Source organism: Schistocerca americana, chromosome 1, assembly GCF_021461395.2.
Source record: "Schistocerca americana isolate TAMUIC-IGC-003095 chromosome 1, iqSchAmer2.1, whole genome shotgun sequence".
Lineage (NCBI taxonomy): Eukaryota > Metazoa > Arthropoda > Insecta > Orthoptera > Acrididae > Schistocerca > Schistocerca americana.
Window position 1 is genome coordinate 387,958,870 of NC_060119.1, and position 25,161 is coordinate 387,984,030.

Here is a 25,161-nt window from a genome sequence, read left to right on the forward strand (position 1 = left end):
TGTAGCCTTATGCTGCTTTCTCCCTCCACATTGTCATGCATTAAAAAAAAATTCTGTATGTATTTTATTTCTCTCAGTGTTTAAAGACTGTACAGATTAGAGAGCTAATTAGCTTATTTTCCTCGTTAAATTTTAAATGTACTGACCATGGCAATCTTTCTTGGGGTATCCTCCAGTGACAGGCTACAGTTTTTAGGTGCCTGGGTTTTATCTCACTTTCAACCATACAGCTATTGGCACACGAATTTTCAACCACAACATGGGTGCGAGACATGGAGCTCTCAGTTTTGCTTTTCTCTCTCCACAGTGTTTTACATGATGTTCCAGTGCAACAAGGGACTGATAACCGAAATGTTTAGTTCCTTTATATCATCATCATCATCATCATCATCATCAGACAATAGCTCACCATATGGTAGACTACTCTCTGTTTCTGGCTCTCCATGCCAAGCGTTGTTCTCTGGATTCTTTGCCTCTAAAGTTGGTAGGTGGCATCCAAACAGATGAACTGGTTCTTTATTTTCCCCGAGAAAGGGATTTTTGTCCTCAGTTACAAACATTTAAACTGTCTTCAGGGTTAGAACTGGGTTGTCTGCTACCACATCCTGAATGTGAGGACCTCTTGATCTGTCTCCTCTGCCATCCACCTTGCTCATCCCCCCTTTTCTTTTACATAGTTTCAATTTCTGTTAGCCCTTTTTTTATTGCATCCTATTTTACTTTTTTAGGAGTCACACACTGATGAAGGCAAGACTTTAAGGATTCTTTATCCTTGACCTTACCTGATGATGAAGAATAGTTGAACAGCTTTTCATTCTTCCTACAAGAGTGTAGACCCTCTGTTCTCATCTTTAACACTCCCCACCCCCCATCGTGCATGCTGAGCCTGGGGGGACTCTCACCTGCACCCACTCATCTACTTACCTAATTCTTTCTCTTACCATATTTTACTTTTGTCTGTCTGACTGATGTTCATTGCATTTCTAGCTTTCTTGCTTTTACTATTACAGATCTCCTGGCTAGAAGGCTTTATTGATTCCATTACTGTCTGAGCCCTTCATTCGCTTGACGAGGGTCAGATGTGAGTGAGGTTTCTCTTGCCACAGATCAAGCACTGTGGGAGCCCTCATCTGCTCTTTGACATGCACAACAGCTCGATCTGTATACTTTTACACTACCTCTCTTCAGATGTTTTCTCTGCTTTGACATCAATATTGCTGTCAATTCCTCAGTGTTTCATTCCAGATGGAGTATCTTGAATGAGGGGGGGACGACCTTGTCACACACACACACACACACACACACACACACACACACACACACACACACTACCAATCCGTTTTTGCATTTTAATGCATCAGTGCATATACATTCATTTTACTTATAAACATTTGTCGTTTGCATGTTGCGTGTGCCCACCAGCAGCTTTTATGTTCAACTTCCTCATGCCGTAAGCTCTAAAATGTAACTGACTGCTACACCAAGCACGTGTCTGATAAAGATAGTGCTAAAACAAAGATAATTGATATAATTTAATGTGTTTAACAGCACACTTGATTACAACAAACAGTGTTAACTTCCATACAATAACAGTAAATATTTCAGTGAAATATGTGAAGCAACAAGCAAAATAGTTGTTTTAATTTATAGGCCTATATTTTTGGATGAAATACAGAAAAATTACAAAAATTTGATTTGAAAAGCATATTAGGATTTGTCAGCACCTGTTCATGAAATGTGCAATATGTGGCCATTTGAAAATTGTGAATGAACTAGTTGATACCCAATGTCTTGAAAATAACATGCTGATACTCCTGACAGCATTATACCGTTGATCTTTGGAACCACATTTAGAACGGATTTGTAAGTAAGATATTTCATAATAATAATGTTGCATGTAACATAGTGAGGTGCTGTAACTGTGCTGATTCTTGTGTGTGAAGGGATTCACTTATCTATCTGCATTTTCAAGTGTTTCTTGGATGGACAAGAAAGGAGAGAACGAGAAGGGTGGCATGAGTGAGAGTGATGTAATGTTTGCTCAAGTCTGTGTAAATTTTATAGTGTAAAGTGTGACCGCATGTCACATATAACTCTTTCCACATAAACTAATAAAATTGCTAAGCAGTGATGAACAGATTGATGCACAATAATTTCTTGACATTGAATACACAAATTGAAATTTGATTAGTGATTGAGATCATGCAGGAGAAGTTTTATTGGCCCATATCAGAAGTATGAACAGTTGAAGTAAGTTGATGTGTCTGTCTGTGTCAGTCAAGTATGGGGTTCACATGAGTGCAGTTACAGTTGTTTTCGCACTCTGAATAGATTACACTCTGAGTAAAATTCACAAAAAGACTTGAATTGCTTGTGATGTATTGACTGCAGCATGTGATAACACCCCTTTTTGTCCAAATAGGAGCAGTAAATGAGAAAAACCACAGAAGTCAATTAACAAACTTGCTTCAAACTTCTTATGATTGATCTCTGAGCTGGAGTAGTGCTCCCTAAGTTGCTTCTTGACAGTCACTTCTTTTTCATCTAAATCTTGAGCAGAAAAGTTGAAATGAAACTCAGCACACTGTTTGTACCACTCGGCATATGGCTTAAACGTATTTTGGTTACCAAAAACGTTCTTGAGACAATAACACTTCAGTCGTTATGAATATGTATTATTGTATGTATGTAGGTGTCTGTACATAAAGAGAGATCTACAGGTTGTTTGTTTGAAGCAGTTTGTCATTCAAATATATTGAAACTGGTAATTTGTGCTCAAAAATAGCCAAAAGATGCCACTTTGTTGTATTTTATTCTTGTTTTTCTATCAAAATATTACTGCACAACACTTTTTGATGTTATTTTTATGCCAATTGGCTATTAAAACTGTTTCAATTCTGTTCCAGTGCATAGTCCAGTCGTATCTACAATGGCTACAGGATAGCGATTACAACCCAATATGTGAACTATGCACAAAGGAACTGGCAGATGAAGACTGCATTAGGCTGATATGCTATCGTAAGTTTTCATGCTAGTCTGGTGATTTGAACTACATGTGGAAATAGTGTTTTTAGCTGCACAAATTAATAGTAAAGGCAAAACCAACATATTTATAGAATACATGATTGATTGAAGATATTTTCACTAGTATTATATACTGATGACAAAAGAACAGCATTGGTCTTTGTTTATGTTATTAAAATTATAAAAATGAACTGCTGAACAGAATAATGCACTCCCAGTTTCATTTCTTGAAATCTCTAGTCTTGGATGACAGGATGGTAAGTGATTGACACTTCTCCTTTCTCCCCTTCAAATAAATAATTGCTAGGTCCATACAGAATGGTCACATACTCAGAAAATTACATATATCTTCAGTTTTGCTGATGAGTTCATCTGTTAACTCCTTGGCATCCTGCTAATGCTGTGGTTGAACTCTTCTAACTACCCATTCCCCCACCAATTTCCTCTTTCACTTGGGTTAGATTTGGAAGATTTGTTTGTGTCATCTCTCTGTAGACATATTTTTTTCCTCCATTTCATCATCCAGCCCTCACTTTTTGTAACATAGTATTGCCATACGTGATATTTCTCCCTGTGTGATACAAAAGAAGTCCACATAAGAGTACTGAAATCCAAAAGCATCTATTTTAGGCAACATACACTGGTTAAACATCTTGTGCTGGGATTACCTGTAGTATTTTTTAAGATGGCATTTACAAATTAATCTGTGTTTCTACATAGGAGTTTGTTGTTTCATATTTATAATTGTCATCTCTGACAATACACACTAACAACACATTAAATCTACTTGAGACTGAGTTAAACAATGAAGGAACATGATCGTCATATCGGTACACTTTTCGGTTTGCTGGAATGCTCAGCATATCACTACATTACAGATGAATGGACTCAGTTGCAGATGAATATGTCAGATATTTAATTGTTTGTTGTGCGCGCATGCATCATGAACACATTTATTGTTCTTCAGTGATGTTTCCTGTCGGTTGTGATTCACTGTAGCTTCTGAGAGGACTGTTTATTTAAAAGCTACTTAGTTTGCAGCAACTGGAGAATTTGTGCAATGTTCATAGGTAAAGGGCAAGTGAAACCTATGCATTCCCCTATAGTGTATATATTTGCCAGTTTGAGGTGGCAGGGAAACTGAAGTTGTCTTTTGTTGCCAAATAAAGCCATTCACAGTTTAATTCTGTTAATAATAGCTGTGCTTAAAATTTGCTGCTGAAGCAAATCCTTTCATCCAGCAGCTCATTGCTTGGCCCCCTTAGTCACTCATTTTCTCAGGCCCAATTTTGTTTCCTACCTCTGATTCCTTTCTTTATTACTCAGTTGCTGCAAGTGTTGGTATATTACATTTACAATTGACTGTTTACTGACAACTGTCTACATACCCCTCCTCTACACATTTCTACTCTTAAGAGTATATCCAGTTAGTGGCATGGGAGGGAAGCTGCTCCTCTCCCGTGAAAGGGGGGGGGGGATGGGAGGAAGAAATCTTCACTAATTAAATTCACATTCCACTCTACCACACACACCCTGGTGTGCCAGTACATTATTGGCATGAACAAAGTCAGACATATGTACAAATCTTGTCTCTGTAAAGTATGATGCAGGTAGGTGGTACTAGTTCTAAAGTTGTAGCATTAATATGTTTGTTGATAAATAAGCAATGTGTTCACACTGCCCCTTCCCCAGCTGTGATCCTGGTTAACTCTTGTTATACTTATGATCATTCTACTTATTGATTAAAGATTTGTTTCTGCTATCTGTTTTATGTTCATCAGTGTTATTTCCATAGCTTGAAATTGCATCTTTGTTGCTACCAAAAAGATATGGTTCAGCCATTCTGGGGTTGGTATTAAATAACACGTGTTTAGTATAAGACCTCCTGTACCTAATAGTTAAGAACAAAAATGACAAAATCAACATACTATGCTTAGAGTAATCTCAACTCAACACTCCACCACTATGCTAACCAGGTAACACTGTGATATCACCCTGAATGAAGATAGATACTGTACTTGTGATTACAGTGCTGCCAAGGTGACATTCTTTGAAGTCTATTTTGTACTTAAAATACACTGATGAGTTAAAACATTGTGATCATTTTCTTAATAGCATGTTGGTCCACCTTTGGTGCACAATGTTGTATGGGTTCAGCAAGTCCTCGGTAGGTTTTTGGAGGTATATGGCACCAAATGTTTATTCAGACCATGCAATTCCCATTAAATTATTGGCTTGTGGGCGTCAATTTGGTGTCCATTATGTGCTCAGTCATGTTGAGATCAAGTGATTTTGGTGGTAGAGATATCAACGTGGTTCACTACAATACTCCTGTTCTTGTGAGAAGAACACTTATTCTTCTGGAAGATGCCATCGCTGCCAGGGAAGACATAAAGCAGAGATGCAGGTGGTCTGCAATAAAGTTGATGTAGTCCACAGTCATTATGGTGTCTTTGATTATAACCAAAGTCCAGGTGAATCTCCCCCATAGCATAATACTGCTCTCACTGGCATGCATCTGTGATGTCATGCATGTTTTGCGCAGTAATTTGTGTGAATGATAGCATGTTTGGACAGAACCATCAACCTGGTGTTCTAATAAATGTGATTCATCTGCCCAAGTGAAACGTTTCCATTGATCCGCAGTTCAACATCAATGAAACTATGCCAACTGCAATCGTAATTGATAATGTCGTTCAGTCAACGTGGGATCACGTTGGAGTAATCTGCAGCAGAACTGCATATTTGACAATGTGTGCCTAATGGTATGCTCTGGAACACTTGTGCTTGCACTAGCGTTATGCGGTGGAGTGGACAGCCCTCCGACCTCCACATTCTATGATGATGCACGAATGTCCACCACCTTGCCACTGACAGTTTGTTTCACCATCCTTCACCCACATTCCGTGGATGCCCACAACAGTAATATATGTACAGCTGACCAGTTTCGCCATGTCAGAGAAAAAAATTCCCATCCAACAGGCCATAACAGTCTGCCTGTTGTCAAATTTGCTTATGTCAGTGGATTTTCCCATTTGTGACCCTTGTTGTGCTACAATACTTCCCCATTCATTTCTGCTACACTTACAAACTTTGCGTAAAAAGTCACACACTCACAATGCTACCAGATGGGCATTAGTCTCACTATGGACAGTAGTCACAATATTTTGGCTCATCAGTGTATGTACCAATTTATACACAACAAGCACCTGATATAAGATCCTAATACACGGAGCAAATATAGTTTTCAGACATCAGTGGTAATTTGCCTGCAACTTCATATGTTTCTTCTGTTGTTAACAGCCAATGATTCAATAGTTACGGCACCAGCATGTAGTGACACACTCCTTGAAGCTGTGAGGTTATCATACAATCTCTAATTGGTTACTTTCCATCATTATAACAAGCATGTCATAAGTATCTAGAACCTAAAATTTAGAAATTGCTGTGATATGAACAGTTCAGAAAAATATAATTTATGTTTGTTCAGGAGAACTAAAACTGTAGTGACAAATTACATACAGGTAGTTTTAAACTTTGAGCACTTTCAGCAGTGAACATGAGAGGAGGACTGGAACAGGGAGAGAAAGAGGAACATGATAAAACACTAGTAATGAATATAGGTGAAGAGAAAGTTGTGTGACACATTGAGAAATGAAAAAAGAAAGGAGCATGATTGGGAGAAGATTGGAGCATTTGCTTTACTATTTGACAGGAAGAAAGCTGACATTATGTTAAGTTTTAGGAAAATTTTATCGGGTTGACAGACTGGAGTGCTTCACCTTCTTCTTAAATGCAGTAGAGCATTAAATTGTGTGCAGAGTGCAGGGTAGCAACAGAGGAGGAGATGGTGAATGTTTTTGCTTTGTGGGTGGGCACAGGTATGTTACTAAATAATTGGGACCAGAGGAAGGCAACATCCACTTGCGATAGGACCATTTTTAGGAAAGCACTGTGCTGTTCAAATCAACCTTCGGGTTGATAGCTTTTATATATTACCATAGAAAATGTCGTATTTGATCTTGTGTAATTTCAAAGAAAATCTGCTTCTCTTACTTCACATGTTCTTAATAATGATCCTGGTTTAATCATAGCTTCTTTTTGGTACAGCATAATTGACAGCACTCCATCACATTTATCTTGTTAATGTCCATACCAATTTTGCTGTAGTGTATTGTATGGTCATCGCTATTCACTGTAAACTGCTCTTTAAATTTAAACCTTAAAACATAATTATCAAGCTGTTCTGGGAACACACGTGTGAGCGCGCGCGCGCGCACACACACACACACACACACACACACACACACACACACACACACACACACACTACTAACTAATATTTGAAGTCACTCGCCCTGTTACTTACAGGGAAACCTACAGTTTAACATGAACACTTAACTATGGTACAGCTTGGCATTTATCACTTCCATAGATTGTTGTCAGAGGAGGAGGAGGCAATAATCTACAGAAAAAATCATAGGACTGATAAGGGATTAAATCCGAAATCTTTGGATTTGTAGCCTGACAATTACTTATCCATGAAGCCGCAGTTCATAAAATTGAAAGTGAATGGTTGGGACCTGGTGCTCACTCCAGAAGAATGAGCATCATTTTTCTGTTTGCTGATAGGTTAAACCTTGCCTATCTTTCACTTTTATGAGAAAGTATTAGTGAACTGTGTCATCATTAAGGCAAATTGCTGTGGTGCTTGGTTTACATCAGAAATGTTGTAAAGAGAAGTTCATCTATTGCCTGTTAGGGTGTGTACATTGTGTATCTACAGAACAGTCTTGTGAATTGATTTGTCCCCACTTTTGTAAGTATTACATGATATTTTATGACACACAGATAAATAAATAAATACAGGACTTACTGCCTTGTGAGGTATGTGATTGACACACAAAATTGTAGATCCTTAGTTCAGTCAATAAATCATAATGCATGAACTGAAAAGGATAAAAGAGAATGTAGTTAAATTTTTATCTCTCACTAGTTTTACAGTAAGTATATTTGCAATTTATACTGCTTGCAGAAATGAAGTAATAGAGTACTAAATGGTGTTTCAGATGTCTATCACTGGGCATGTTTGGATCAGTATGCAAGGCAGTTGCCACCTACAACTGCACCAGCGGGGTACACATGCCCTTCATGTCGTGTTGGTCTGTTTCCAGCACCCAATTTAGTTTCACCAGTGGCAGATGTCTTACGTCAGCAGCTTGCTGGAGTAAATTGGGCTCGTGCTGGTCTTGGCTTACCACTTGTAAGTTATTTCTTCATATTAGTTTGCTGTGTGTAGTTTTAAATAGAAAAAAATGAACATACATGGAAATAGACTAAATGTCAAGAAGCAGTAAGTAGACATTTAAACAGTGGAAGGTCCAGGATGGAATAACAATAATTATAAAGGAATAGATGGCTACTCACCGATAGGTTGGCATCAACTCGCAGGCTAACACAGTGAAAAAGACTGCTAAACATTTAAGCTTTTGGAAACTAAGTCATGCTTCTGAAATAGAAAACACACATCCATTCACACAGGCACAACTCACACACACAGCCTATGTATCTGGGCACTGGGACCCAACTCCGACTGTGTCTGGCATGAGCAGCAGCAGTAATATGCTGGGATAGGTGGTGCGAGTGAGGAGGAGGCATAGCGCAGTGCAGGCAGGGTGAGTGACGGCACGGTTGGAGTGGGGAAGATGCTGTCTGTGGTGTCATGTAGGGATCTGGTGGGGACAGAATGGGCTGTTAGGTGCAGCATCAGGAGACTGTGTTGGGAGGGAGGTTACAGGAGAGAAATAGAAAAGAGGAAAAGACCAGTATTGATGGAATAGAATGTATGTGTAGTGCTGGAGGGGGAGAAGAAAAGGGGTTAGTTAGGTGAAAGAGAGAGAACTGCAATCCACAACCCAAAAACTGGTCCTTACCTTGTAATCCTACATCCCAAAAAAGGCTCTAGTAATTATATTTGCAGTTTATACTGGTTGCAAAAATGAAATAAGTCTACTAAATGATGTTTTAGATGATTTTCACTGGGCACATGCAGTAGTTAATGGCAGGGAATTCAGCCATATACAAACCCTCCCACAGTGATTTCATTCCTGAAATCCTGCAAAATCTCCAGTCCTTCCTCATATCCTTAGATCCATCCCAGAATCTCTCCCCTGAGCCTCACTAATCACCTCCACCATTCCCCAAATACGTACCTTCTGCATGCCTCCCAAAGTCCATAAACCCAACCACCCAGGACACCTCATTGTGGCTGGTTACTGTGCCCTCACAGAGAGCTGTGCCCTCACAGAGAGAATCTCTGTTCTCATGGACCAACAACTTCAGCCTACTACCTGTAACCTACTGTTCCATACATAAGACACCAACCTTTTCATACACTGACTCCACACAGTTTCTGTTCATTTTCACATGGGACCCCACTCTTCACTGTCAATACCACCTTCCATTATACTAATAACCCCATTGCTAAGGACCTTGCTGTTATTGAACACCGCCTTTCCCAGTGTCTGAATAGCTCCAAACCTACAACCTGTTTCCTGGTCACCATGACCAACTGTATCTCCACCCACAATTCTACATACATACTCCACGAGCCAGTTCATGGTGTGTGGTGAATGGTACCCTGTACCACTACTAGTTGTTTCCATTCCTGTTCCACTCACAAATACAGCCAGGGGAAAACGACTGTCTATATGCCTCTATATGAGCCCTAGTTTGCGTTACCTCCATGGTCCTTAAGCAATCTGGACATTGGCAGTAGTAGAATTGTTGCGCAATTAGCTTCAAATGCAGTTCTCTAAATTTCCTCAATAGCGTTTCTAGAAAAGAAAGTCTTCTTCCCTCCAGGGATTCCCGTTTGAATTCTTGAAGCATCTCTACAATACTTGCTTGTTGTTCGATCCTACTGGTAACAAATATAGCAGCCCGTCTCTGAATTGCTTCTATGTCTTCCTTTAATTCGACCTGGTGTGGGTCCCAAACACTAGAGCAGTACTCAAGAATGGGTTGCCTGGGGCTTTACATATGAACCACACCTTCCCATAATTCTGCCAATAAAACAGTCGACCATTCACCTTCCCTACCTCAAACCTCACATGCTTGTTCCATTTATATCGATGTGCAACATTACGCCCAGATATTTAAACGACCTGACTCTGTCAAGCAAGACACTACTAATGCTGTATCTGAACATTATGGATTTGTTTTTCCTCCTCATCCACATTAACTTACATTTATCTACATTTAGATCCAGCTGCAATTCATCACATCAACTTCAAATTTTGTGCAAGTCATCATGTATCATCCTGCAGTCACTTGTCTTTGATACCTTCCCATATACCACTGCATCACCAACAAACAACCGCAGGTTGCCACTCACCTTGTCCACCAGATCACTTTCCAGAAATCTAGCAATATGAAATCTGCCAGTTGCCCTTCATCCACAGCTCACAGTATGTCATGTGAGAAAACGGCAAGCTGAGTGTCACGAGAGTGATGCTTTCTAAAACTGTGCTGATTTTTTCAGACTCTAGGAAACTTATTATATTTGATCTCAGAATATGTTCTATAATTCTGCTCGAAAGTAATGTTAAGGAGATTGGTTTGTAGTTTTTCAAGTCTGTACTTTTACCCTTCTTGTATACAAGAGTCACAATCACTTCTTTCCAGTCAAAACAATTTTTTCCAGGCAACTGTCAACAGCATTGCTATACTTGGAGAAATGCGCGGAACACACTGTGCTGTCTTTCAGTATATTTATTCGCACATATAAATATATTGTAAGACAGCACAGTGTGTACTATGCATTTCTCTAAGTCTTTCCAGTCGCTTGGGACTCTGCCCTGGCCGAAAGATTCATGGTAAATGAAAGTTAAATAAGAGGCCAATGCTGTAGAGTAATCTTTATAAAACTGAACTGGGTTTCCATCTGGACCTGCTGACTTACTTGTTTTCAACTCTTTTAGTAGTTTATCTGTATTATTATGTCATCCATACTGAACTCTGTGTGATGGTCAAACGACGGTTTGTTTGTATTACTCTCCTGCATGAACAATTTCTGAAACACAAAATTTAAAACCACTGCTTTCATTTTGCTGTCTTTGACTGGCTCACCAGGCTGGCCAATGAATGACTGGATAGAAGCCTTAGAACCACTTAGTGATTTTACATGGGACCAGAATTTTCTCGGATTCTCAGCCAGATCTTGTGCTAAGTTAATACAGTAGTAGTTGTATGCTTCATGCATAGCTTTTTTCACAGGTGCACGAATCTCTACTAATCTTTGCCAGTCATCACGTGTGTTCTCTTTTGAACCAAGAGTACAACAGCCTTTGTTTCCTCAGCAGTTTCTGAATTTTTCTGTCCTTAAACAATTTAACAAGCACATACTTGTCCAGAGCACCACTTACAATCTGTTTAGTCTTCTCCTTTGAGGGCATCACCTACAAATAAAGCCATGGTACAGCAATAAGCAGCCTCATTGCACCATTCTATGCCAACCATGTTCATGGACCATCTAGAGAAATCTTTCTAACCAACTAGAATCTCAAATTGCTCACTTGATTCAGAGTTATTGGATGTCTTCATGGTCTGTACTGAGGGCGAGGACAACCTATCCACATAATTCCAGAACCTCAACACCTTCTCCACCCTTCGAGTCACCCAACAAATCACCTTCCTCAATGTTGGCCTCCACTTTAAGGTTAGCAACATCACTACATCCACCCACATCGAACCTACTAACCGCCAACAACACCTACACTTCAACAGCCGCCATCCAGTTTATTCCTAGTCACCTGTGGTTGTCACATCTGTAGTGGTGAGCAGGATCTCATTGAAGTCTTCACATACCAAAATTATTCTCACGACCTTGTCCACAAAAAGAGCTCCTATGCCTTCTCTCTCCAGTCTTCTACCATCTGCCACATACCCACTGTATGGCCACAAAGAAACAGTTCACTCATGACCCAGTACCACTCAGGGCTGGAGAAACTGCATCACATTCTTTGCCAGAGTTTCGACTACCTTCCGTCATGTCATGAAATGAGGACTATCCTCCACACCATCCTACCCAGCTCTCCTGCAACAGTTTTCCACCACGCACCAAACCAACACAATAGATTTCTCCATCCCTATTCCACGCCTGGTTCCAATCCCTAGCTTCGCCACTCAAATACATGCAGGAGACCTACATGTAAGGCCTTTTCTATATGTCAACTGACGACCGTGTACTCCACTCCTGTCATAGCTATCCGTCACCCCATCAAATGCAGGGCTACTTTTGAAAGCAGCCATGTGATCTACAAACTAAGCTGCAATCACTGTGCCACTTTCTAATGTGGGAATGACAAATAACATTCTGTCTGTCCTCATGAATGGCTACCGCCGAACTGTGGCCAACAGACAGCTGGACTACCCAGTTGCTGAACGTGCTGCCCAACGTGATGTGCTTCACTCCAGTGACTGCTTCATAGCTTGCGCCATCTGGTACCTTTACCAACAACAGCTTTTCTGAATTGCACAGGTGGGAACTCTCTTTGCAATATATTCTACACTCCCATAACACCCTAGCCTCGACCTTCACTAGTCCCTATCCCCCCTACCTATCCCATTCACTGCTTCCACTCCAGCACTACGCAACCCTTCTATCCCATCAACATACCTACTAGTCTTTCCTCTTCTCTGCTTCTCTCATGTCTCCTCACTCTTTCCCCCTCCCTTTCAACGCCCCCCCCCCCCCTTTCTCACCAAAGCACAGCGTCTCCGCACCTAGCAGCTCACCCTATCCCCGCCACATCCCCTGCATGGTCCCACTGGCAGCACAGCATCTTCTCCCATACCCAACCCTACTTCCCTCCTCCTACTTTCCCCCACAGCTGCTCTTTATACCCACTACCCACCCCAGCAGATTGCTGCTCGCGTGTCAGATGCAGTTGCATTCGGGCACCAGTGCTCGTAGACAGTGGCCGTGTGTGTGAGAACTGTGCTTGTGTGAATGAGTATGTGTTTTCTAGTTCAGTAAGCAAGTAGACATTTAGTAACATATGTATCTGACTGAATATATACATTTAATAGTCGCACAGAAGCTGCAATGTTATTTAGGTATTGGTTGACAAATAAGTAGAACAATATGCCACTTTTGAAGTTATGTTAACTAAGTCGGATACATTGTATTAAGTGTGGCTTGCAGTCATTCTCAGTTGACAGTTTGCCTCACAAAATAGATTGTAAAACAAGCACAATATCTTGAGGATGAAGTAATGAAAATAAATTCTCAGTGAAGACTTTTCTGGAATGCACATAACACTTTGCAGCGGAGGGTATGCCATTGCAAAACTTGTTGAAAAGGTAAAACAGTGTGTCTGTCAGACAGCATTTGAGACTCAGTTCAGCATTCTGTTTGAACCTGTCAGCAAGTCCCAGTTAAGATTTGTTAATCTTCTTACTTTTGCAGCTGGGCTGCACATGGATAGACCGTATTTCTGTTTTTGCTCATGGGATCATAAATATGATAGTTCATCATCAAAAGCCATCTAGGGACTGAATGGTGAGTACATTAGAGTTCTGTTGGATCTGATGTTGTTGTGGTCTTCAGTCCTGAGACTGGTTTGATGCAGCTCTCCATCCTACCCTATCCTGTGCAAGCTTCTTCATCTCCCAGTACCTACTGCAACCTACATCCTTCTGAATCTGCTTAGTGTATTCATCTCTTGGTCTCCCTCTACGATTTTTACCCTCCACGCTGCCCTCCAATGCTAAATTTGTGATCCCTTGATGCCTCAAAACATGTCCTACCAACCGATCCCTTCTTCTAGTCAAGTTGTGCCACAAACTTCTCTTCTCCCCAATCCTATTCAATACCTCCTCATTAGTTACGTGATCTACCCACCTTATCTTCAGCATTCTTCTGTAGCACCACATTTCAAAAGCTTCTATTCTCTTCTTGTCCATACTAGTTATCGTCCATGTTTCACTTCCATACATGGCTACACTCCATACAAATACTTTCAGAAACGACTTCCTGACACTTAAATCTGTACTCGATGTTAACAAATTTCTCTTCTTCAGAAACGATTTCCTTGCCATTGCCAGTCTACATTTTATATCCTCTCTACTACGACCATCATCAGTTATTTTACTCCCTAAATAGCAAAACTCCTTTACTACTTTAAGTGTCTCATTTCCTAATCTAATTCCCTCAGCATCACCCGATTTAATTTGACTACATTCCATTATCCTCGTTTTGCTTTTGTTGGTGTTCATCTTATATCCTCCTTTCAAGACACTGTCCATTCCGTTCAATTTTTCTTTTGTTTCCTTTACTGCTTGCTCAATATACAGATTGAATAACATCGGGGAGAGGCTATAACCCTGTCTCACTCCTTTCCCAACCACTGCTTCCCTTTCATGTCCCTCGACTCTTATAACTGCCATCTGGTTTCTGTACAAATTGTAAATAGCCTTTCGCTCCCTGTATTTTACCCCTGCCATCTTCAGAATTTGAAAGAGAGTATTCCAGTTAACGTTGTCAAAAGCTTTCTCTAAGTCTACAAATGCTAGAAACGTAGGTTTGCCTTTTCTTAATCTTTCTTCTAATATAAGTCGTAAGGTTAGTATTGCCTCACGTGTTCCAACATTTCTACAGAATCCAAACTGATCTTCCCCGAGGTCCGCTTCTACCAGTTTTTCCATTCGTCTGTAAAGAATTCGCGTTAGTATTTTGCAGCTGTGGCTTATTAAACTGATTGTTCGGTAATTTTCACATCTGTCCGGTAATTTTCACATCTGTCAACACCTGCTTTCTTTGGGATTGGAATTATTATATTCTTCTTGAAGTCTGAGGGTATTTCACCTGTCTCATACATCTTGCTCACCAGATGGTAGAGTTTTGTCAGGACTGGCTCTCCCAAGGCCGTCAGTAGTTCTAATGGAATGTTGTCTACTCCCGGGGCCTTGTTTCGATTAAGGTCTTTCAGTGCTCTGTCAAACTCTTCACGCAGTATCGTATCTCCCATTTCATCTTCATCTACATCCTCTTCCATTTCCATAATATTGTCCTCAAGTACATCGCCCTTGAATAAACCCTCTATATACTCCTTCCACCTTTCTGCCTTCCCTTCTTTGCTTAGAACTGGGTTGCCATCTGAGCTCTTGATATTCGTACAAGTGGTTCTCTTCTCTCCAAAGGTCTCTTTAATTTTCCTGTAGGCAGTATCTATCTTACCCCTAGTGAGACAAGCCTCTACATCCTTACATTTGCCCTCTAGCCATCCCTGCTTAGCCATTTTACACTTCCTGTCGATCTCATTTTTGAGACGTTTGTATTCCTTTTTGCCTGCTTCATTTACTGCATTTTTATATTTTCTCCTTTCATCAATTAAATTAAATATTTCTTCTGTTACCCAAGGATTTCTATTAGCCCTCGTCTTTTTACCTACTTGATCGTCTGCTGCTTTCACTACTTCATCCCTCAGAGCTACCCATTCTTCTTCTACTGTATTTCTTTCCCCCATTCCTGTCAATTGTTCCCTTATGCTCTCCCTGAAACTCTCTACTTGGATCTGATAGGAAACCCAAAATATTGAACACTACTTTTACACGGTATTTGCTGTACCTGGGTGCTTCAACACACAAATAGAGAGAAAGATATAATCCGCCTAAGTAACTTTCTTCCTCCTGTATGTACTGTGAGTGTAAGAATAAAACACCAGAGAAGGAAAAGAGAAGTCTGTTGTTGGGTCAGAAACATTATAATGAAAAAGCCCAGTTTGCAGTTACTAAAATTGTTGAATCTCTGTGACTACATTATCCAGCATAAGATATTTCACATGATGTCTTGCCCTGTATGCTGTTTCATACACCAGTAATTTCATCATTCACCATCTTGTGAAATGTAAAATATATGCATGCACTTTCCAATCCAACAGCCACTAGGTTTGAAGTGAAAGCTTTGTTGTGCTGGAGAAAAAAAGAAAACTAAAGAAGTTAATGTGATTAAATGAATACTTACGCTAAATCCCTGAACTTTCATAAGGTACTGTCTCATCAGGTTTACTGTACGACAGTCATGGGAAACAAAAAGCATCTCACCAAAGCCAGAGCTTCAATGCAGGCAAAAGCAGAAAGGCGATCTTGGAAGGGCATTTGCAATGAAGATTTCGTCCCCTCCACTCAGTACTGGATCCCATAAAAATCGCCTACTTTTATGAAAGAACAGTGTGAACAAGGAAAATATGGGAGCAATCCAACATGAAAAAGAAAGCGACTCTTACTGTAACAGAAATGTTTTTCTAAAATCTGTGTCTGTTTATGAAACCAGTAAATTGTCAGTATGCCCCTCACCTTTGTCTGATCCAGCTTGATCATATGAGGGTAGCGACAGACTGACTCTGCCATTGTTAATTTTTGCAGTTTCCTTTTGTTATTCCATTTTCATGTTTTGCATAATTTAGTATTTATAAAAAAAAATCCATATTTGTTTGGGTACAGTTGCTATATTCCAATATATCAGGTGGTTATAAATAGGAGCAGCTATTCACAGAGGACCAGTGTGGGCTGTAATTTGGTGCAAAATTTGGTAGATTCACAAAATCATTAAAGCAGAAACGATTTACGCTGAAAAAAAATTAGCTACAATTTTGGCCAACAGGTGCACATCTGGTGCTGGGTGCATGTCATCACCTTCTCCAGTGCTCGTATTGAACAAGGTGTGCAAGCTGTGCTTAATATTAAACTCAACATACTGCTTTTCACACTTGTTTGACCTTTTGTGCCCATGTCTCGTTCTTAATCCATTACATATGGAAACATATCTATATGTATTTCTTGCATTCACAGTGTCAGATTTGCATCTGGTTGCCAAAATTGGAACTGATTTATTGTCAGCAGAATTCGGTTCTGCATTAACACATTAGAATATTTACCAAGTTTTGCTGCCATATGATAATTACAGCCCCTGTTAGACATCTGAGAGTAGCTGCACTTCAGTTATTACCACCTGGTTCGACTAGGAGTAACAGTGTAGTTGGAATATAGAATATATATACATTATGCTATAGAAAAAAAATAAAAAAAAATAAAAATACACGCTGTTCAGAATGGCATCAAATTTGAATGGAATATTGTTGAAGAAGGGGTAATAATTTTGGGAAAAAAATCACACTAGATGGCATTTTAAGTGTCATAACATAAATGGATTTGGCTGCAGATGACAGATGACTCGCAATATGATTGCTATAATGAAAGTTGCATATTAAACCAACCATACTGCGCAATGTACATGATCACACAACTTTGGCATTTAGTGGTTGTGGCAATGTTAACTGGATAAACACACATGCATAGTGGCAAGGCCATAACATATTGGATAGGAAAAATCAGTTTTTAATTGTCTTGAGTCCGAAAACCACATAAAAATTGACAATGAAATTAGTTTTTAATCGTCGTGAGACTGGAACAAGACATGTTCAATTGCTGTCCACAGTTTTCTGTCACATGTTGAAATCTAGAAACAGCATGTTCCACAACAGATCAATGTGTGTCAGGGATCATGTTTAGAATGCGTTGCACAATGGGTACCTTCAATTGAGTTACATTTGTAATTGGAGCACTGAAGACAGCATCTTTCAGTTAACCCCACAGCCAGAAATCACACGAATTAAGATCAGGTGATTTGGATTGCTGGGCTGTAAGGAAATGAATGGCTGATAATTCTAACATTTCCAGAATGTGTCTACAGCAGCTTTTTCAATGGCTGTTGAATGCGCAGAGGAGCATAAAAATGCTCCTACCCACACATCCACACTATTAAAAGGTTAGAATGACATTGGTGCGCAAAAAACTTTCATAGCATTTACCAGTTACAATACAAGTAACAAGACCCGCTGGACACTTCCCCTCATAAGTATATGGTCCTTTTGGTAAATGGCAATGTCAACACCCATCACACAGTTTCCTTTGCAGAATGAACAGTACTGGTGGATATGTGAGCAGATTTTGCATTCCCCACATTCTGCATTTCTGTGTATCAACATGTCCTTGTAGATGGAAATGGGCTTCATTTGTCAATAGAATGTTCCATGGCCATTCATTTTCCACTTCCATGCAAACAAGAAAGTACTGGCAGGTCAGCATGAAGCAAAGAAATATATTTTATGTATAGTAAGTGATCCATGGCTATTTCAGCATACATATGTGCCTGAAAAGAACAAGAGTAAGGAAGATTAAGTTAATTTGATGATTTGGGCTGGTACCATACCACTTTTTGAGCCCAAGTTCATCAACAATACACTTGTAAATTCGTCCAATTTTACATTCTTTCTGGAAATTTTATTGCACTTATATTAAAATGTTACTTATTCCGTTTTGAGTTGTTTCAAAGTTTGAGAAAAAGTGCAGTCAGATATGGTTCTTCCCCATAAGAAGCATATTTCTTGATGATTTATAGGTAATCTTCATAGAGTGTGGTTTGTGAAGGTGAGTACTGCCTTAAATTTTGCAAAAATATGAGAGACCGTGTGAATGATTTGTAAGACATTAAGCTCTGTACAGGTGTAGCAAGTTAAATTGAAATGACATTGTTGCAAAGTATGAGCAAAATCATGAATCAGTAGCTGCTAATGAATTTTAGGCAGGAAAACCATTCATCTTGTGCACGATATTGAAGAAAGCCCTGTTTACCTAAGTACCAGGCATTAGGGTTTGATGTGATGTAGCAGGCAGAAAATTGATTAATATTTTTGTTGCTTTAAAACTGTTTTTAATGAACCACTGTAACCTTCTAAACTATCACAGTAAATTTTATAGTTATTTACTATGTTATTTTACTTGCAGCTTAGCGAGGACAAGGAACAAAAACCACCTAGTGATAAAGCAAAGCTAACTGCTGATGATGTACCAAATGTAGCAAGATCAGATGATGTACGGTCAGTTGCAAGTGCCAGCAACAACCAGAGACAGAGTACTCCAAAACGAACAATGGTACCAAATTCGGACTACCAGCAAACCGTTTCAGATGAAAATCCACATTCCATTGTTCATGTTGAAGAAACCACTTCAGCATTTAGTCGTGCAGAGAGCTTCCCTACTTCAGCAGGTTGGTATATGCAAAAAATATTGGATAAATATCGTTTTGCTCTTACCATTTAAAGTGGTTGAGGTAGGTGCATTATATCAAGGATCTGTACATTGTCATACCCTGCATATTCTTCTGTTAGTGATATTCAGAAGAGTACCATAGAATAACTGCAATCACCCACAATTTAGGTTTGATCAGCTGAAATGTTCTGTTTACGGAGATGGTGACTCATAAAATAACCTTTCATATTGAATATGCTCTTTGTGAAACAGAAAACCACCTTCCCCCCTACCCCCCTCTTTTACTGTGGGAGAGAGTATTTCTACAACACATAATAACTTTCCTCATGAATTTCATGATGAGAACATGTTATTACAACTCTTTTATTCCTTATTGATTTGCACAGTCTTCTGCCTGTTCTCTGAAAAGCACACAATTGTATGCTCACTGTGTGGAACAATATTTTCTTGTACATTACCATCTGAAGCACTTACCTTTTGTACACCAATGTGTGTCCACTTTTATTTAATTTTGAGTAACAGAAACGCAAGATTCACAAGCAGTGAAATTTCATCTTCATTGGAATCTGAAGTAGTTATGAGTAGTATGCACACACACACACTAATGGCTGTTGTGCATTGCGGGATCATAAACAATAACTTGATTTCATTGTATAGACAGAAATGAGTTAGTAAAGGTGGAAAGTTCAACTTTTTCTTTAAAAACATTCCTTCAGCACTGTGAGTCTTGTTTTTCCCAAAGTAAATACAATTGAGCAAATGACAAAGATAAAAGCAGAAAGGAAGGGGAAGTGTGGAGAGAGGAGAGAGTGCAGAGGGTAAAGGAGGGGAGAGATAAGGTTAAACATCACAGGATATGTCTGAGACAGGGCCAATAAATGATTCATGGTTTGAAAAAGGTTCTAGCCACACTTATTGTTATGTTACTGTGTTATGTTGAAATGATGTTCTGTTGAAGTGATGACTTCCACATGCACAGCTGGTGCCTGGTGGTAAGTAAAACAAATTTCCAAGTCTGTATGAGGCACCTACAGTACAATTTTTCATTGCCTATGTTATTTTCACCTGTGGTAAATGATATTGGAGGATCCACACTCTATACAGTATCACATTTTGAATAAAGATAATCCTCATTAGCCAAAGCACAATTTAATTTCTGTAATTAGGCTTGTCTTGTCAATTTTCACCATCGTATTATATTTGTTACTTAATGTGCTAGAATATCCAAAGAACTAAGCATGCATTCATTTCCTGCAATCTCCTCCTCCTTCCACCACCACCACCACCACCACCACCGCTCCACATGCCACTGCATCCACCCACCCACACACCCATCCACCTACCCACCCACCCATGTACACACACACACACACACACACACACACACACACACACACACACACACAAAGAGAGAGAGAGAGATTCATTATTCCATTTAGTAATGAAATGTTCTAATGGTACCAATATTTTGATTTGTTATTACACAGCTAGACAAGAGATAATGCGGCAGTGTCGTGTATCTATAGATGCAGTCTTAAAACAGTCAGTGATGTGAGGGAGGGAGTTAAGAGTTATGGCATAGTTCTTGTTTTGAGACACACATTTCCTGGCCAAATCGGGGAAATTTTGTACAATGGCTGCTTTTTGAAACCAGGTGTGAAAGAGAGGCTGTTAAGTTCAAACTCTGTACAGAACATAATTTCCTTGTGCAGAATCGATTTTACTGAGGAGCTTAACAGAGAAAACTTTTTTTGTTGTGAGATGAGCACGCCTAAAACACCAGTTAGGTTGGCAACATGGAAAAAGCCATTGCAAGAGCTTTTCTGAAGCCAATCGCAGGAGAAAAGCCATGGTTTTTGTGACCAAGTAAGAAGTCAATTCTAGGTGGGCAATGTTAGAGGAGTCATCTTGTGCTTCTGACATCTGGCCTGTGAACCTTTGAAGTCATTGTTGCCACAGCAAACTATGTTACAGTATGCAGGTAAACTCTCCACGTATAGCAAAACTCTGATACAATTGTTCCTCTTATTTCTCCTGTTCTCCACTGAATCTTGTACTTTTTTCTCATCAAATCTTATCATTAAGAAGGTCATTAAGAATATATGCAGTTTTTACCAGGAACTGGGTATTCATAAATTCTTTTGCATTCCCAGCCTAAATGATAGATTGTGCATTGCTACCCTCATCCATTCCTGCAGCTCTGGGATTGATCCACAGTCAAAGTATTGGTGTTCAACACTGCCAGTAGGATCAAATTGATGTCCTTTGGTCCAGAGCATTTCTGTGGACCCTATTCCAATTTTTGTGATTGGTTGCTCTTTTCAGGCAATCATTGAGTAACTCGCACCTGGTGACCATATTTTATAAAATTATTTCAACTATAAATGCACAGTTGAAGTAATGAACAAGCATGAGCAATTAATCAATCTTGGGCAGAGACTAACCAGGGTTTCTACCACAATATGAATATTTAAACAAACAATAAATTAATTGTACTTTTTTAATGGTGCTGTGTTTACAATGTTACATGTTGGAAATTGTATTGAGGTGCAGAAACTATGCTGTGGGAAAGCTTACTTATTATACGGACTTCAATGTATTTCCTAGTTATCAGCCATGGTAAACAATCAAATGCTTTTATTGAATCAGTTTAATGACATTTTCAATATGAAATACTAAGTTCAATATGAGAGTATTGTGTGATAAATGTGGGCAAGAGACTTATGCCCTATCTAGATTTATATTTAGACTGTTTGTTCACTTTTTTTACAATCCTTCAGGACTATGAAATTGAAGACATGTCTGGAAACTTATTTTTCTTTATTATCATCAGTTCCATGTAATTTTTCCCTCATCCATGATGAATCATTCCTTAAGGTATCTCTTGCAGGCCATGCACCTCGTCGAGTATTTGAAGCTCTAGATGAGGTAAAAGATACATCGTTTGACCATGATGAAAATAAATACAAGAGGCGATCTGCAATAGACTGGTTCTTCAGATGGTGGAGGTAAGTTTTGTATTAAATAACTGTGGCATTACCACCGATAATATGTCTCTTTGACAATATTTAAATTACTTCATTTTACACTTTTTTTTAATATTTAATTTCACAACAATATATCTACATTCATTACTGACTACGTGGACTTGGTGGCCTCACACTCCCTCTTCCTACCTCTCCCCCCAATGCCCCTCCCCCTCCATCTCTCCCCAGCAGTCCCTCCTCTCTCCCCAGCAGTCCCTCCTCTCTCCCCAGCAGTCCCTCCTCTCTCCCCAGCAGCCCCCCACCCTCTCCCCAACAGCCCCCCACCCTCTCCCCAACAGCCCCCCACCCTCTCCCCAACAGCCCCTCTCCCCTCTCTGGCAGCCCCTCCCCCTTCTCTGGCGGCCACACACCCACTCACCAGCAGCCTCTTCACCTGCCCTTCCCTGGCACCTTCGCCTACCTCTCTTCCTCTCCCTAATGGCCCATCACTTCTCCTGCTCCCCCCTCCTCTCTCTGGCAGCGCCTTCTCCTGCTCCCCCCCCTCCTCTCCCCCGCAGCGCCTTCTCCTGCCCCCCCTCCTCTCCCCCGCAGCGCCTTCTCCTGCCCCCCTCCCCTCCTCTCCCTGGCAGAGCCTTCTCCTGCCCCTCCTCCTCTCTCTGGCAGTGCCTTCTCCTGCCCCTTCCCCTCTCCTTGTCGGCCCTTCCATTTTGTGCCATCTGCTCTTTGCACTACTCTACTTCATATTTATTATGCCCTGGTCTCATTATGATTGGGCAATGTTTGCCAGGTTTAGGCTCAGTAACACCCTCAGCTATGAAGTTATTGGACCCAGTAAATCACTGTGGGGTAGGACTGGCCATTGCCGTTTTCCTGACACCTGCCATTGCCATGTCTTGCTCACTTGGTCAATCACCATCTGGCAATTTTGTAGTCATTCAACTTCTTAATTTTTTTAGGTGAAAAGTCTACTCACTAAGCGGTGTCATTTTGGTTGTGTTATTAAATTTTTTGGCATATGAGGGTCATCAGCCTTCCTGACACAAGTCCTCGGGTGGCGTTACCAGTTCATGTCCCATGCTGGGACCCCTGCCTAACCCCCTTAGAATGTACCCTCATGGCCCGCGGTATTCCTGCATGTCGTAAGAGGCGACTAAAAGGAGTCTCAAATGTTTTGGCCTTATGTGATGGTCCCCTCTCGGGTTTGACCTCCATCTATCTAAATTATTCCGAAGAGCGAGCCAATTGGGGAAGGGCACCTTACATGGTGCACTGTATCCTTCGTGCAATTCGACCTATCGCCGTCTTTCTCGTCGTTGCAATGGTGTCCCGCTCGTTTTCGATCTCTTGGGCGATTACCACGCTGCACTCTGCAGTGTTTCTTTTAACTGTGACGACGACCTTGGCCATTTTTGCACCTAAGATCCAGCACGGTAGCCAGTCCGTTGTGGTGGGGTCGCCATGTACCCTCTTGGTTGTAGCCCCCTGACAACACAGGGATCGCTCTACTGATGCCTGCGCCGTTCACTCCCCACGTATGCCAAGGAGTAGGTGCCCATCTCCCTGGGGCATCGGGACTCCCGGCAATGGCCATCCTGCCAGGTGGCCTTTGCTGTGGCTGGGTGGCGCCTGTGGGGAGGGCCCTTGGTCGGAGTAGGTGGCATCAGGGCGGATGACCCGCAATGAAGCGTGGTACATCATCTCTTGCTGGCGGCCAGCCGTCAGCAGTCTCTAAGCGTTCCAAGGCTCAATTCAAGGCTAATGTGTATGACCCCAAATCGTTCCCCTCCCTGGCCACACCATGGGAGGAACGAAGGGCTATGAATGAGAGCGAAAGATACTCGCCCCGGTATCTCGTCTGTACCAGAGCTGACGGGGAATCTTTTATGTCCGTGAAGCCTCAGTTCTTTGTAGAGCATTTAGAGGACAAGTTTGGGGAGGTGGAGGGCTTGTCTAAAATGCGCTCTGGGTCAGTACTGATACAAACGGCATCCTCCGCCCAGTCCCGCAGGTTACTTGCTTGTGACAAGTTGGGGGATGTTAACGTTTCTATTACGCCACATAAGAGTTTAAATATGGTCCAGGGTGTTATTTTCCATAGGGATCTCCTTTTGCAGTCTGATGACGAGCTGCGCGCCAACTTAGAACGTAGAGGTGTTCATTTCGTCCGGCGCGTTCATCGGGGTCCGAGGGACAATCAGGTTGCTACCGGTGCCTTCATCTTGGCCTTCGAGGGTGATACGTTACCGGAAAAGGTCAAGGTGATGGTCTACCGATGTGACGTCAAGCCCTATATCCCTCCCCCGATGCGGTGCTTCAAGTGCTGGAAGTTCGGCCATATGTCTTCCCGCTGCACTTCCAGCCTCACATGTCGAGATTGCGGACGCCCGTCTCATCCCGATACTCCATGTGCCCCGCCTCCCATCTGCGTCAACTGCGGGGAGCACCATTCACCTTGCTCGCCTGACTGCACAGTCTTTCAGAAAGAGCGCAAAATCATGGAATATAAGACCCTGGACCGGCTGACCTATACTGAGGCCAAACGGAAATATGACAGACTCCATCCTGTGAGAATGACATCTTCGTATGCAGCTGCTACAACAACTGTGCTAGCTCCATCAGTTGCGAGACTTCCAGCCAGCTCGATAAGCAGTACGACTCCTTCTGCCCCCTTGCCCGTGGGGGGCTCTCCCCAACCGGTTGCTCCTGCACCACCTCCCTCAGGAGCAACCTCCTCCCACCCGTCGGGGACGTCCGTCCCCGCTTCTCAGCCGGAGAAGCGCCTAACTTCTTCGGCTACTCTCGCCCGTAAGAGTTCCCTTGGGACGCTCCCTTCCCAGGGTTCCCCCAGCGGGAAGGATGACGGCCACCAGTGGCATAAGTCCTCACCAGCAGCCGGGCGTAGGGCTTCACGATCCTCCTCTGTCCCGGAGACTGAATCGGTGAAGCCTTCCCAGCCGGTGAAACCCAAGGTTCAGCGAGAGAAGTCCAAGAGAAAGACCTCTAAGGCTAAAGAACTTGCGGTGGCACCAACCCCACC

At 41.3% G+C, this 25,161-nt stretch overlaps 1 protein-coding gene across 1 annotated transcript in view; it reads left to right on the forward strand.

The window, feature by feature from the left end:
- LOC124623062 (zinc finger protein-like 1) overlaps window positions 1-25,161 on the forward strand; it is a 46,278-nt gene that overhangs the window by 12,519 nt on the left and 8,598 nt on the right. The window contains exons 2-5 of the mRNA XM_047148858.1: window positions 2,907-3,018; window positions 8,094-8,287; window positions 18,874-19,135; window positions 22,028-22,145. Of these exons, the coding sequence (XP_047004814.1) occupies window positions 2,907-3,018; window positions 8,094-8,287; window positions 18,874-19,135; window positions 22,028-22,145 (686 nt within the window). The remainder of the gene's footprint in view (window positions 1-2,906; window positions 3,019-8,093; window positions 8,288-18,873; window positions 19,136-22,027; window positions 22,146-25,161) is intronic.